The sequence below is a fragment of the Prionailurus bengalensis genome, chromosome X (genome assembly GCF_016509475.1).
Source record: "Prionailurus bengalensis isolate Pbe53 chromosome X, Fcat_Pben_1.1_paternal_pri, whole genome shotgun sequence".
In the NCBI taxonomy this organism is placed as follows: domain Eukaryota; kingdom Metazoa; phylum Chordata; class Mammalia; order Carnivora; family Felidae; genus Prionailurus; species Prionailurus bengalensis.
In genome coordinates this window covers 15,659,675-15,675,668 of record NC_057361.1, presented here as the reverse complement: position 1 = coordinate 15,675,668, position 15,994 = coordinate 15,659,675, and the positions used below count along the sequence as shown (strand labels likewise).

At 43.0% G+C, this 15,994-nt stretch overlaps 1 protein-coding gene across 1 annotated transcript in view; it reads left to right on the top strand.

Annotated features, from left to right (window-relative positions):
* Positions 1–15,994, top strand: part of MAP3K15 (mitogen-activated protein kinase kinase kinase 15) — a 123,698-nt gene that overhangs the window by 88,334 nt on the left and 19,370 nt on the right. Inside the window, exons 14-18 of the mRNA XM_043570882.1 lie at positions 5,738–5,825; positions 7,798–7,931; positions 10,192–10,319; positions 12,770–12,900; positions 13,140–13,245. Of these exons, the coding sequence (XP_043426817.1) occupies positions 5,738–5,825; positions 7,798–7,931; positions 10,192–10,319; positions 12,770–12,900; positions 13,140–13,245 (587 nt within the window). The remainder of the gene's footprint in view (positions 1–5,737; positions 5,826–7,797; positions 7,932–10,191; positions 10,320–12,769; positions 12,901–13,139; positions 13,246–15,994) is intronic.

Genomic DNA, 15,994 nt, shown 5'->3' with positions numbered 1-15,994 from the left:
CCCCTAACCCCAGCCTTGTGCAAAAACTAATCTACTTTCTGTCTCTGGATTTGCCTTTTCTTGACATTTCATATAAATGTAATCATATCATATGTGGTCTTTTGTGTCTCACATTTTTTACTTATTATATTCCCATGGTTCATCTATGTTGTAGCTTGTGTGGGTACTTCATTCTTCTTGTGGCTGATCATTGTTCCATTGTATGGATATATTTGATTTAACTATTCTTTTGAAAGGCACTTGGGCTATTTCCTCTTGTTGGCTATTATAAATAATGCTACTATGAACCTTAACGTGCAAGTTTTTGCATGGACCTGTGTTTTCATTTCTCTTGGAGCTAACTTACTGGGTCTTAGGTAACTCTCTCTTTAACCTTTGAGGAACTGCCAGACTGTTTTCCCACTTGACATTGTCGTCAGCAGTGTACGAAAGTTCTAGTTTCTCCACATCCTTGCTACACCTGTTATTGTCTGTCCTGTTGATTATAGCCATCCTAGTGGGCAGTAGGTAGAATCTGATTGTGGTTTTGATTTGCATTTCCCTAATGACTGATGATAGCGTCTTTTCATGAGCTTACCGGCCATTTATATATCTTCTTTGGAGAATGATCTGCTCAAATCCCTTACCCAATTAAAAGAATGTTTTAAACTTTTTATTTTGGGAAAACATTCAGAGCTATAAGAATGTTTCAGAAGGGGCACCTGGCTGGCTTAGTTGGTAGAGTATGTGACTCTTAATGTCAGGGTCGTAGGTTCAAGCCCTACATTGGGTGCGGAGCCTACTTTAAAATTAAAAAAAATTTTTTTTAATGTTTACTTATTTTTAAGAGAGACAGAGACAGAATGCGAGTGGGTTGGGGTGGAGAGAGAGGGAGGCACAGAATCTGAAGCAGGCTAAATTTTTTTTAAATAAATTTTAAAAAAGAAAGTTTCTAATCTGGCCATTTGTAGCAACGTGGATGGAACTGGAGAGTATTATGCTAAGTGAAATAAGTCAGAGAGAAAGACAGATACCATATGTTTTCACTCATACGTGGATCCTGAGAAACTTAACAGAAGAGCAGGGGGAGGGGGAAAAAGTTACAGAGAGGGAAGGAGGCAAACTATAAGAGACTCTTAAATACTGAGAACAAACTGAGGGTTGATGGGGGGTGGGAGAGAGGGGAAACTGGGTGGTGGGCATTGAGGAGGGCACCTGTTGGGATGAGCACTGGGTGTTGTATGGAAACTAATTTGATAATAAAATTTCTATATATCTATATATATAGAGATGGATCTATACATATATATGTGTGTATATGTATACATACGTATATATACATATATATGTGTATATATATGTATAGATCTCTCTCTACATATACATGTATATATGTATATACATATAAAAGAAAATTTCGGAGAAACAGTACAAAGAATTTCCATATGTTTCACCCAGAATTCTCCAGTGTTACTCCTTTACCACATTTGTTTTACATTCCTCTCCATATGCATATGATTATTTTTGTTCTGAACTGCTGAGGAATAACTTCAGACATAATGCTTCATCCCTCTCGCTACTTGAGTGCATATTTCCTAAAAACAACATTCACTTGTATAATCACAGCACAGCTATCTAATCAGGAAATTAAGATTGATATGGTTCTGTAATCTACAAACCTTATCCCCATTTTACTTACTGTCCAACTAATGTCTTTCACAGCAGAACACAAGATTTTTTCTCAGCTCCGCGCTCCAATCCGCGATCATGTGACATTTAATGGTCATATCTGTGTAGCCCCTGTTTATCTTCATCATTGCTTCCTTGTTTTTCTTGACTTAATGCTTCCAAAGAGTACAGGCCATTGATCGTGTGTAGCCCTTCAGTTGGGGGTTGTTGTTTCTCACGATTACATTAGCATCATGCATTTTGGGGAGGAACCTCACAGAAGTGATGTCCTGTCCTTCTCATGCACGACTTCAGGATCTGTACAGTATCTTTGTCTCATTACTGGTGATAATAACTTGGCTTACCTGGTGAAAAGTGGTGTTTGCCAGGCTTCTCCCAACTGCCCATTTTTAATTGCATTATTTGTATTTTTGTTAATGGTTTTAAGGATTCTTTACGTGTTCTGGATACAAGTCCTTTACCAGATATGTGATTTGCAAATAACTTCCCCGACCCCATTCTACGGGTGGTTTTTTCACTGTTGATGATGTTCTCTGCAGCACGGTTTTTAATTTTGATGCAGTTCAATTTATTTTTTGTCTTGTGATTTGTGTTTTTGGTGTCCTGTAAGATTTTGCCTAAGCCAAGGTTTTTTATGGTGCTTCTTTTCTTCTAAGAGTTTTAGCTCTTACATTTAGGTCTCTGGTCGCGTTTGAGCTCATTCTTGTACATGGTGTAAAGTAGGGTGTCCGGCTTCATTCTTTTGCTTGTGGATATGTGGTCGATCCAGCACATTTGTTGAAAAGACTATTCTTTCACCCACTGCACGGTCTTGGCAGGCTCAGAAAATCAATTGACCAGGGTCACCTGGGTGGCTCGGTCAGTTAAGCGTCAGACTCTTGATTTCAGCTCAGGTCATGAGCTTCCAATTCATGAGTTCCAGCCCCACATCGGGCTCTGTGCTCACAGCACGGAGCCTGCTTGGGATTCTCTCTCTCCTTTCTCCATCTCTCCCCTGCTTGTGTGTGTGCTTGCTTGCTCACGCTCTCTCAAAATAAAAGTTTTAAAAAAAGAAAATCAATTCACCATAACCAGGAAAGTTTAGTTCTGGACTTACACTTCTATTCCATTGATCCGTATATCTGTTCTTGGGCCAGTACCACATTTTCTTTCTTGCTGTAGGTTTGTAGTACGTTAGGAAATCAGGAAATGTGAGTCCTCCCAGCTTTGTTCTTGTTTTTGATAATTACTTTGGGTACTGTGGGTGCTTGCATTTCATGTGAATTTTAGAATCAATTTGACAATTTCTGCAAAACAGGCAGCTATGATTTTGACAGGCATTGCAATGGATATGTAGACCAATTTGAGAAGCGTTGCCATTCTAATTATGTCACGGTAAGCCTTCGATTCCATGAGCACGGCACATCTTTCCATTTGTTTAGGTCTGTAATTTCTTTTGACAGTTTTTTTGTAGTTTCAGTGTACACGTTTTATACTTCTTTAGTTAACCATATACCTAAGTATTTTATTTTTTTGATGCTATTGCAAATGGAGTTTTCTTAATTTCTTTTCCAGAGTGTTTCTTGCTAGTATATAGAAATATACTTGCTGAACTCATTTAGTGATTGTAATATTTTTATTTTTAAGATTAAAAAAATTTTTTTAATGTTTATCTATTCTGAGGGAGAGAGAGACAGAGTGTGAGCGTGGGAGGGGCAGAGAGAGGGAGACAGAGGATCCGAGGCAGGCTCCAGGCTCTGAGCCGTTGTCAGCACAGAGCCCGGATGTGGGGCTCAGACTCATAAATTGCGAGATCATGACCTGAGCCGAAGTCAGACGCTTAAGCAACTGAACCACCCGGGCGCCCCTATGATTTTATTTTTTTTTAAATCTCTACACCCAGGATGGAGTTCAAACAACCCTGAGATCAAGAGTCACATGCTCTACCAAACAGAGCCAGCCAGGCACCCCAGTTCTCATACTTCTTATTGAATTTCTTAAGATTCTCTGTATACAGGATCATGTGTGCTGCAGATTGATAAAGTTCTTCCTTTCCAACCTGGATGCCTTTATTTCTTTTTCTTACCTAATTGCCCGACCAGTGCAGTTGTTGAATACAAGTGGGAAGAGCAGATGTCCTGAACTCAGGGGGAAAGCATCCAGTTTTTCACCAGTAAGCATGATGCTTCTGGCGGGTTTTTCTTCCTTCCTTTTTTCCTCCCTCCCTCCCTCCCTTCCTTCCTTCCTTCTTTCCTTCTTTTAAGTTTATTTATTTATTTTGAGAGAGTGCGCAAGAGAGAGTGAGGGGAGGGGCAGAGAGAAAGAGAGAGAATATCCCAAGCAGACTCTGTGCTGTCAGCACAGAGCCCGATGTGGGGCTTGAACCCGTGAACCATGAGACCATGACCTGAGCCAAAATCAGGAGTCAGACGCTTAACCGACTGAGCCACCCAGGCACTCCATATTTACATAATATTTAAATTGAGGTGTAACATACATAGAAGTGAAGTGTGTAAGTGCACTTAGGTATATCAACACCCTAGAAGGTTGCTCGTGCCCCTTTCCAGTCATTAACCCCCCTCCAGTGGTAACTATTTTGATTTCTGTCACCAATGGTTAGTTTTGCCTGTTCTTGACCTTCAAATAAATAGAACCATGAAGTGTTTACTCTTCCTCACTTATTTCTTTTAAAATAATATCCATTAGATTTAGCCATGATCTATGTACCATTTCATCCTTTTTATTGTTGTGTAGTATTCCTTTGTGTGAATATACAGCAATCTATCTGTTCTAGTGGTGAACGTTTAGATTGTTTCTAGTTTGGTGCTATTATGAATAAAATTACCGTGACCTTTCTTGTACATGTCTTTTGGTGAACATATACCGATTCCTGTTGAGTATATACCTAGAAGTTGGAGTTACTGGGATGTAGGGCAGGTTTATATTCAGCTTTGGTTGATGCTTTCCAAAGCGGGTGCATCACTTCACGCTTCCAGCAGCAGTGCACGAGCATTCCACATGCTCCATACGTGGACAAGAAATGGTCATGTCTTTTATATTCTAGTTATTCTGGTGAATTCGTATCATATGTCTCCTAAGAAGTCTGACTCTTGGTTTTCTCAGCTTTCAGAGATTAGAAGAAGCAAAGGTGGGATGGGTTGCAGAAAATAACGTTTTAACGTTTTGTGGAAATTATCTGGAAGTATACAATACCCTTCCCTATGATCGTGTGAGAAAACCATAAAAATTTTGCAAGTCAAATCTCTTGTACGTAAATAAACAACTGCACAAATGTCGGAAGTAGCTGATGTGGCCCAGCAGCATCCGTGAGAAAGACCTGGGGGTAATAGTTGATGTTAAGCTTCATCTGTGTCAAGAGAATGATGAGGCCATCTTACACATTTCCTCCTCACCCCTCTCCTAAGACCTTACTGTTTACAAAGAACTAGAGCGTCGACAACTTGAGAGGTGATGATCCCACTATCCTTAGCGCTGATTAGGTCACATCTGGAACACTGGTCTTAGGGCCAGACGAGGAGAGTAATGCAGGGACACCTTTGAAGAATTACCTGCTACTGGAGTGACTTCAAAACAAATCCTGGAGGAAACACTGAGGGAACAAGGAGGAAAGATTTAAAGGGATTTAGTAAATTTACGTACTTTTCTAATGGACTGTTACATAGAAAAGGGATTAACTCTAAGCAGTCTGTGGATGAGACCCACGTAAAAGGAGTCTTAGCTCAATGAGAAGCTTAGCTTCTCATCAAGTTGTCCACAGAATAAGCAAACTTGTGAGGTAATGAGTTCTCTGTCACTGGAGATGTTCAGGCCTCAGTTGGGCAATCAGTTGGTGGGGCTCCTGTATAGAGAGGACTCAAGTATCACATTGAGTATTTGAACTAGATTTGACATAGTACCTTAATGGTACTATGTCATTAAGGTACTATGTCAAATCAAGGAGTAGATTGATTATTCCATGAAATTGTACAAACTTGCTTTATGTAACCACAGTTTAATGTAATAAGGCTAAGTTAAAGCTATGGAGCATGAGTGATGATAATTAGCATCTTTGTGACATTTGCTGTTCTAGGTTTTGCGCTTTGGTCAAAGAGATGATAAGCAACACAATGGGTAGTACAGTGGAGCTGGAGGGGGAAACTGATGGGGACACCTTAGAGGTAAGTCATAGAAGACCTAGAACATGGAAAAAAATATTTATTGTGTCTTTGATGCTGAAAGAAAACATCCCATTTTTTGTGAGAATCCTTCCTATTTAAAAATACTCTAGAATGAATGAGCTAGCTATCACTATCTGTGACTTTCAGAGATTAAGTTGAATATGTCTGTAGAAGAACCTCATTACTTTGGGATCTTCTCAGCCAGAATATTTAAGAAAAATTTGGCATGGACTAAATTAAAGTTTTATTTTGTGTACAACATATGGATAGGGTTTTCTCTGCTGATTAATAATGTTTGTGAGACTACAAGAGAAATAGTTGGTCAGTTCATTGTACCCATTCATCTACAGGTGGGCATGGGGTTGTGTCCATATCTTGGCTACTGTAAATACTGCAGTAAACATAGGTGTGCATGTATCTCTTTGAATTGGTGTTGTCATTTTCTTTGGGTAAATACCCAGCATTGGAATTGCTGGATCATGTGGTAGTTATATTTTTAACTTTTTTTTTTTTTAGTTTATTTATTTTGAGAGACAGCAAGAGAGCGCACAAGCAGAGGAGGGGCAGAGAGAAGGAGAGACAGAATCCCAAGGAGTCTGCACGCCATCAGTGCAGAGCCCGATGCAGGCCTCAGGTTCATGAACCACGAGATCATGACCTGAGCCAAGATCAAGAGTCAGATGCTTAATCAAGTGAGCCACCCAGGCACCCCTGTTTTTTGAGGAGCCTCCATACTGTTTTCCACAGTATCTGCACCAGTTTGCCTTCCCAACAGTGTACAAGGGTTCCTTTTTTTCCACATCCTCACCAACACTTATTTCTTATCTTTTTGATAATTGCCAGTCTGACAGGTGTGAGAACCCTGAGCTCTTCTGGGCAACACAGCTCTCGTCCACGGTTACTACAGTGTTAGACGTGTGTTTAAATATTGCACAATTATTCAGGTTGGCCACTAATTGAGGTCCTCCCATTGATGACAATTTAATGGTATTTTACTATCAAGTTAGTTTGAAATTCATTCTTTGAGGTTTCTTTCAGAAAATATCAAAAGGATTCATTTTAATCATTGACTCACGTACTTGAATTCTTAGTTTAGAATCAAAGTTTGTTGTGGAAATGAACTAAGAGATGCACTTTGAAGGTAACAGATGTGGGGGCCGAAAACGGTGTGAGAAAAAAGGCTTTTGTGGAGCATGCTGATGTCTGGTTAAATCAGACATGATGGGAACCTGTTAGTGATCCTAACTGTCATGAGCATCTTTCAAAGTGTGTGTGGAAGGAACCCACACACGTTCTGTGCACTTCTGTAAGAATGCACAGCGGATCACAAAAAAGAACAAGTATGGCTCAGCCTAGAGATATGTTGGTTTTAATCATCGAAAAGGACCAACTAGAACGCAGCTGTACAACACCTTTCGATAATGAGATTGGGGGGACAAAACTGCAGTGGCGATTATAGGCAGAATGTGTGCGGTGTGTTTGGTGCTAGGTCTGTTCTTCTAAAAGGCGGAAGGCCCTGCTTATGTGCTTTGTGTTAAGACAATTTTAATTTTTATCGACCTTCAGTTCTTCTCTGGGCTACAGAAAAGGATCGGTTTCCTGAGAAGGTAATGAGGGATCATGCAGGAGGGCACCTCTTTGGGGCTCTTGGCATGCTCAGAAGCCTTTTTAAATTGCAGCATTAAAGTGGGGCAGAATCTCCCAACGCTGAGCCCATGAAGTTACCTATGACTCATAGTTTTGAATTTCTTGGATTCCATTTCATAAAATCATGTTGTTAATATATGAGTAACTGAGTATGGCCCTTTTAAAGTCATTACGTATTGAAAATAGCATAACCTAAGGAATGTGACCTGCCCGGGACTCAGATAACATTATTTATAAATAAAAACTTGCAGGACAATGTTTAGGTTTTTATGGGGCTCCACCATAAGTTGTGTGTTTTTTGATCCTGTTGCTTTGCCTTCTTCAGTATGAGTATGACCGCAATGCCAACGGCGATAGGGTCGTGCTGGGGAAAGGCACGTACGGGATCGTGTATGCCGGAAGAGACCTGAGCAACCAAGTGCGAATAGCCATCAAGGAAATCCCAGAGAGAGACAGCAGGCAAGTCGGGGAGGGCCATCCTTGTTGTCAGTTGCCACCTTCACACCCAAACCCTGTGCCCATCAGTGCTGGTGCGGGGGACTGAAGAACGAAGTCATTATGTCATCAAAAAATTGAACATTCTCTCGTGGTAATGGTGATTTGTTGTTGTTCTTTGCGTATCATAAATGGATGCAGAAGACGGAATAACTTTACTTGAAGACATGTGGAATGCCAAGAGTCCTATCCCAAAAGAAAAATTTTATTTCCACTCATCAACTAGGTCTGAAATTTTACATTTTTACATAGCTAGACATTGGCAAATTTTTTTAAATGTGGCTCTGCTTTAATTCACATTGTCATAATTGTAAATGGCTATCATTTTTTTTAAAGCTTATTTCTGAGACAGAGAGAGACAGAGCACGAGCGGGGGAGGGGCAGAGACAGAGGGAGACACAGAATCCGAAGCAGGCTCCAGGCTCTGAGCTGTCAGCACAGAGCCCGACGCGGGGCTCGAATTCACAAACCGTGAGATCATGAACTGACCTGAAGTCAGTTGCTCAACTGCCTGAGCCACCCAGGCGCCCTGTAAGTGGCTATTATTTATCCAAATGTATCATTACAGAAAATTAAGCGTGGCAAAAAGAAAATTAGCTTTTTGCAGTACAGACTCTTTTTAATACCCTGCCCTTGAATCTCACCCTCAAAGATTTTGGGTATTTTTTTTTTAAACCACCACAACTACTAACTTATTTCTTCAACATTGTTTTGAGCCTAATTAAATATTTATGCCTTTTTAAATTCACCCCCCCCCCAATTCTAAACAAGAACGTGGCATCATTGACTGTCCAGTGTTTTTGTAGAGAAGCTTCATACACAATAATGGCCACTACGTAAGTGTGGTCACATGACATCTGTGTGTTGCTTTCAGTACTGGACACTGAGGGACACGTGCAAATATCCCTCCGTCCTGGTGGTCACTGAATCATTAGTTATAAGTGCTTTCTAGCAGCCATAAGACCCTTCATCGTCCCTTTGTTCGTTTATTCACACATTCATTCATGTGTCCTTTCATTCGTAATGGGATTGCGTGTTCTCCTGTTTGAGTTAAAAGGCCGGTCCTGAAATGAACTCCTCTAGCTGCTTCTAAGGCCGAGGAAGATTAAATGACTTTTCCCAGCATGTGAGGAGTCAAGACTAGGATCTACACTCTGGAATTCCTTGTCCAGTACTGTCTCTTAGGGTCATGCTGGATAAGGTACTGCAGTTGTATCGCGGGGAAATTGCTGGCATGTACCACCTCCTTTGGTCGCAGCACTTAAGGTTTTCGTTGCCGATAGCTTTTCCTGGGATTTTAGAGCTAGAAAGGATCTTAGACACTGTTTTTGCCCCATTCCCTAAATTTAGAGCTGAACTTAGGCTGTCAACCCTTGCCTGGGGGTAAGAGCGACAAGTGCCATCATAGAGGGGCACGCAGAATGTTTGTAGGACAGGAGAGGAACTAATTACTTTTCCTGGGTGAGTTGTGGTCTTTGAGGGATGAATAGGAGCTCGTCTGACAGAAAAGAGGAAGCCCAAAGCGTCCTCTGCTGCGGGAAGAACAGAGCTGTTCAAGCACAGAGTGTATTCGGAGAACAACAGATTACCTGTTGTGACTTGAATGTAGGATGGGGGTGGAGGGCTCTTGACATGAGGCAAAAATTTTAAAAGATGTAGTTTGACTGGAGTTTGAACTCCCCGTGTGCCGTGTTAAGCAATATGGTCTTTATGTGGATTTCATGAAGAGAAGTGATATGATGAGGTATGCAGTTTAGGAAGAGAAAATACGGTGACCAGACGTTGAATATACTAAAGAAGCCAGACACTGGGTTAGGAGGTCTATAGTGTAAAGGGAGTGTGTGGAATGAGACTCGAGGGCAGCTGAGGAGAGAACCTTCTGGAACGCTACCACTCTTCATGAGAGACAGAGGAAGAGGACCTGCTCAGAGAGGGAAAGGGTAGTTGGAGAGTGTAGACCTAACCATAGCAGCCATTCATCGAGTACCCACCGTACACCAGGCGCTCTGTCGGATGCCTGAGAGACGTGACACCGCTTTGGCCTTGAGCGGCCCTGTGTGGCTAGTATTCTTACAGGAAGCTAGGGACTCTCACGGGAGCCAAGGGAGAGAACATTTGCAGAAAGAAGGAACGGCCAGGAGCAAGACAGGTACTGGCACAGTGCCGTGTGGGCCCCAGGCCGCAGGGATCTGGCAGGTGATGCTGGCTTTGTTTTTCTTCCTAGGTACTCGCAGCCCCTGCATGAGGAGATAGCTCTGCATAAGCACCTCAAGCACCGCAATATCGTTCAGTACCTGGGCTCTGTCTCAGAGGATGGTTACATTAAGATATTTATGGAGCAGGTGCCTGGGGGTGAGTAGCCACTAGGATTCTGGTCTCGTGCTCTGAAATTCATTGATGAAAATATAATATGAACATCATTATCCATCTTGCCACTTAAAAAGTGGCAGACCTGCCGTTTAGATGTGGTGGAACATTTGTTTCTCAGAGGAGTTGGATACAAACTTTTCGATGTCGCATAGTCTATTGCTGGCTTCATTCAATCATCAAATATTCATTGAGGATCTACTGAGTGCCAGCTGCTGGGCTCGGCGCTGGAGACAGATGAATTAAAGCATAGTCTCCAGCCTTGAAGCTTTCAGTCTGGGAGTTTAAAGATGGCTTGGAGAAGAGGGGACCGAGGTCTTAAAAATGACACTGCAAAATAACATGTTTACTGTGAAATCAAACACCAGTGCTTTCTCCACAAAATCCCCCGTATGCAGGCAGTATTGTGTGGGGGAAGAGTTCCTCTGACCTGGAGCCTGGAGTGTCTAGTTTGAATAGGTCCCTCCATCTGCAGGCTGTGTGACTTCAGGCAAATTCTTCACCTCTGTGCCCCCCCCCCCTCGGTTTCCTCATTAAATAAATGAATTGTCGGAGTAATAGGGGCGCCTGGGTGGCTTAGTTGCTTAAATGTCCAACTTCAGCTCAGGTCATGATCTTGCGGTTCTTGGGTTCGAACCCCATGTTGGGCTCTGTGCTCAAAGTGTGGAGCCTGCTTGGGATTCTCCTCCTCTCCCTCTCCTCTCTCTCTCTTTCAAAAATAAATAAAACTTAAAAAAAATACCCTGCATTTAAAAAATAAAGTAAAATCGAAGTAATAATAGTTACCATAATGATTGGAATAGTACTAATTATTGGAACAATAATGACCCTAGCTCAGTGGGTTGTTGGATGGATTAAATGAGATAGTGTGTGTAAAGTTTTTAAAATGGTGCCTGGCAAAGAGCAAGAGCTCATTAAGTGTTCATTTAAAAAAGTAATAATAAAATTGGGGCACCTGGGTGGCTCAGTCAGTTGAGCATCTGACCCTTGATTTCAGCTCAGGTCATGATCCCAGGGTCATGGGATTGAGCCCCATGTCAGGCTCTGTGCTCTGAGCGTAGAGCCTGCTTAAGATATTCTGTCTCTGTCTCTGTCTCTGTCTCTCTCTCTCCTTCCCTCCCTCCCCCCTCCGCCTCCCCCTTTGCCCCTCTCTCCCATTTGCATGCTCTCTCTTGCTCTCTAAAATAAAAAAAAGTAAAAAACAAAATAAATCATGGTAATTATGATCTGAATACAAACACTAAAACTTCAGTTAGAAATCTGTATTCATTCATCTAACCAACAGTTACTAAGAACCTACTATTCTCTTAAGAGCTTAAATGCGTATCTAGCCAGGCAGTGGGCTAGATTTTGAAGGTTACAATAAAGATAAAATGGTTTGTTCTTCCCTCAAGTTGCTCACAGTCTAGCAGAAAATATATCATTGCTGTTCCCATTATTTGATATTCCGAGGGCGAGGTTTAAGGATGGCAGCAGAATTGTAGATAGATGTGCACAAACCCTTTTACATATGGAGAAACTGAGGCAGGTGGCAAGGTTCCTGTAGCACTGTGGAAGGTGTCAAGCTGAGGCTGGCTGCTGCCTGAGGGCCTGCGATGATAACCTCTGAACCAGATGCTTAGAATTGTTTTCTATGGGCCCAAAGGTTCAATGTTTAGTATAATTGAGTCAGGGGCTGGGGGGATGGTAAGATAGTCCTGCCCCTGTGACCTGGCCCTGAGGGCTTCTCCCAGTGGAGATGGACAGACCCCGGCTTCTCTGATCCCAGTCCCTGTCTCCCTGAATGGCCCCTCATTCTGGTCCTTTCCACCTCTGATTTCCCGGCAAGGTATATACAATGTGGCTTTGACCCAGGCTGAACAGCCGAGACATTCGTGCAGAATCTCCAGCAGGGGGCTGGTCCTCTCAAGTCCAGAGTGCTTGTTGCACTCTCCTTCTGACTCCGTGAAGCTTAACAGAGCTCTACCCAAAGGGAGCCCCGCTGAATTTTGGAGGTCACAGGGGGTTCCTGTTCACCCTCCATCTCTGGTCCCTTCTCTGGCTGTGCTGCTTGCACATCTGGAAAACAGGCAACAGAGGGAGGAAAGACGCTGCACTTGGCCAGGATGCAGCCATGTTGGTATGATTGCTTGTGTGAGGTTAGAAATATCACCTCGCTGGGCCACTGGGGTGGCTCAGACGGTTAAGCGTCCAACTCTTGATTTCCACTCATGTCATGATCTCACGGTTTGTGTGTTCAAGCCCCACGTCAGCTCTGCACTGACAGCATGGAGCCTGCTTGGGCTTCACTCTCCCCCTCTCTCCCTGTCCCTCCCCCACTCTGTCTCTCAAAATAAATAAACATTTAAAAAAATACATCACCTCGCTTTATTTCCCTGACTCTTGTGATTGAATCTTCATCAACCTGATGAGTTTTCTGCTGTGTCCGTTTCCAGGAAGCCTTTCTGCTCTTTTGCGATCAAAATGGGGGCCAATGAAGGAGCCCACCATCAAGTTTTACACCAAGCAGATCCTGGAAGGCCTTAAGTATCTCCACGAAAACCAGATTGTGCACAGAGACATCAAGGTGCTTGCTCATCTGAGGCAACAAGGTTTCATTTGTGCGTTTCGGACCACATGAGCTGCTGGCTGGCAGTCTGCAAACTGACCAGCTCAGAGAAGGGGAGGAATGGAGCGTGATGGCCCTCAGAGTGCCGAGTCGAGTCTTGCTACATACTTGTGACTGTTTCTTCAGGTACAAATCTTGTTTCATGTTAGCTTGTTTAAATCTGCCTTTCAGCATTTGGTGGTTTTTCTTTTCTGAAGGGTGACAACGTTCTGGTGAATACCTACAGTGGAGTGGTGAAAATCTCTGATTTTGGAACCTCCAAGCGTCTTGCAGGAGTGAATCCGTGCACCGAGACTTTTGCTGGTAAGCAGGACAGGGCTTGGTGTGGGCGGCCGTCCCGGAGTTAGGTTTACCGCGCACCTCAGCGTGGCAGTTGGCAGTTGAAGTGGACGGCGTCTTGTCCCCGACTTCAGGTGGTGTGAACTTGGTCACAGTGGTGCACTGAGCCAGCTACCTGTGACAGCACTATTGCCACAACTGTCTTGTCTTCACAGGTTGGGTAGGTGTGGTGCTCTGCTGAGGTTTTCTGAGGGTTTCTGACCGCTCAGGAAAGTAGCAGCATCTCTTCTAAGTTAATGTCATGGGTAATTCTGAATCCCGCTAGCCGTCAAGCCACTTGTTGGGGTGTTTTACTGGTCTGTCCTAAAAATAGCCTGTTCTAGTTCACGAGTTCTGGTGCCTTGTGCTTTGATGGGGTTATGTTTCCAAGGGAAGCTAATTGTTCTGGGCAATATGGTCTTGTAAGTGGGTTCGAGGAATTGGATTTTCTTCTCGGTGGGTCAGTCATGGAATCATGTAAGTGTTTAGAGGGACTGGATTCCGAGAGTGGTATAAAATTACCAGCTAGCTTTCCATTTATAAGACCAGGGAGTTGAATGAGGTTCAAAAGCTACCTGTGGCTTTTTGAAATTCCTGCTTAAAAGGAATTGATCTCTGGAAAGAAATACTGATTTTGAATAAGGAAAGGTTTATGGTCCCCTAAGGTATAATAAAAGGGTCACAGAGGTCTTGCTTGATGGAATTAAGAAACAGTGCTTAGATTATTATGGCTCTGAGTAAAGCTATAAAAGAAGCATGACCGTCCTCTGTCCTGGAGCACTAAGCTGTAGTGTGGACAGATTTGGCCTTGGTCTTAGTGAATGTCTCGGCTCTGCTCCAACAAGAGGGTTTTCTATGTCGATCGCTAGATGCCCACAGTGGAGGCACATTCCCTGTCTAAAGAGAACTTTTATTTGTCAGAAATGGCATCACGCTTGTAACACCAGAGGAGATACACGCACCTAAAGATGGGAAAATATTACACCAAGGACTCCACCAGAATCTCAGAAAGAATGTGTTGAACTTTCATTTTTTGTTTCTGATAGAAATATACACGTGTCATCATGTATATGTGAGTATGGATGTATATATGACTGGCACATTTTTTTATTACGCTAATTGAAAATGACTTCTTTCCTCCTCTTTGGAAGTCACCAATTAGCTTGGCAATATGTAGCAAGAGGGTCTCTGATATAACAAGGAGTTATTTCAAAACATAAAACCCCTGACAATTTATCTCGTAATTAGCATCCCCAAGGAGAAAAAAAATTCACAAAGAAAACGCATGTATAATTCATCATTGCATATCACATTTTCCCAAGTAATTGGCTTGAGGAGGCATGAATTTTGCATTGCAAAACAATGCAGGGGTGTTTGGGGGATAATAAAGAAGGGGTCTCATTTTGGGTAGGAAATTCCCCTGCATATCATTACTCTTTGCAACACAGAGTGGTTCTGTAAAGAAGTCTCAGCTGGTTGGTGCAGAGCCCTGCTTGGATGCCTGAGGTTGTGGTGGGGCTTTTCCATGCAAATACCCGGAGGCATGGAAGGAGAGTGGGAGGTTTAGGCAACTTCTGGCACCTAAGCCTCCCCCTCCCGTGTTCTTCTCAAGGGTTTTCACTATAGGTATAAACCAGCTAGAACAGGAGGAAGGGCTGTTATGACCCAACCGACTGAGCCACCCAGGTGCCCCCACAGTTTGGCTATTGTGAATAATTTTGCTATGAACATTCACAAGCCTTTGTGTAGACATAAGTTTTCATTCATCTTGGGTATATGCCTAGGAGTGGATCTTGGGAAAGGAACTCTGCTCTGGTCTATGGTTGTGAACATCTTTGGTTCAAATTCTGGCTCAACCGTTTGCTAGCTGTGTGACTTGAGGCATGTTACTTAACGTCTCTGTGCCATAGTTTCTTCAGAAGTAAAATGGAGCTGTTCATAGTACCCAGATCAGAGGGTTTTTACGAGGATTAAATGAGTTAATATTGGTGAAGTGCTTTGACCTGGTACCTGACTCACAGCAAGTGCAGGTGAAGTATTTGTTAAATAAATAAAAAAAAAAAAATAAATACTAATTTGCACTTAGAAGATCCCAGGTTATCAGAACTGGCAGGAGTCTTTCAGAGAATCAAGTTTCTGTGGGTAACAAACATGTTGAACCTGTCAGACTCACAGGTTGTAATCATAAAAGTCACCCCCTCTTTGTCTCCCACTGCCCTCTATGCCCTGCCCATGGTGGTAGTCCTTTCCTGAGACTTTGCCAGCCACCCTCAGGCAACTGAGAGAAAGTCTTAATGGAGCTTCGAGAAGCAAACAGTCTGAATTGGGTAATTAAAAGGGGCCACACTGGGGCTCCTGGGTGACTCAGTCGGTTGAGCATCTGGCTTCAGCTCAGGTCATGATCTCGCTGTCCATGAGTTCGAGCCCCGTGTCGGGCTCAGTGCTGACAGCTCAGAGCCTAGAGTCTGCTTTGGATTCTGTGTCTCCCTCTCTCTCTGTCCCTCTCCTGCTCGTGCTCACACACTCGCTCGCGCTCTCTCTCTCTCAAAAATAAGTAAACGTTAAAAAAAAATTTTTTTAAGGGGCCACACTAATGTACTCATCAACACTCTGGTCCTCATTCCAGGGATAGCGACCTAACCCTGTCCCTGCAGATCTGGTGGCAGGCGGCACGCAATCTCGAATCTCGTCCTTTCTCACCTGCCCCCCCCACCTCCTTTTCTGCTCCCCAGCT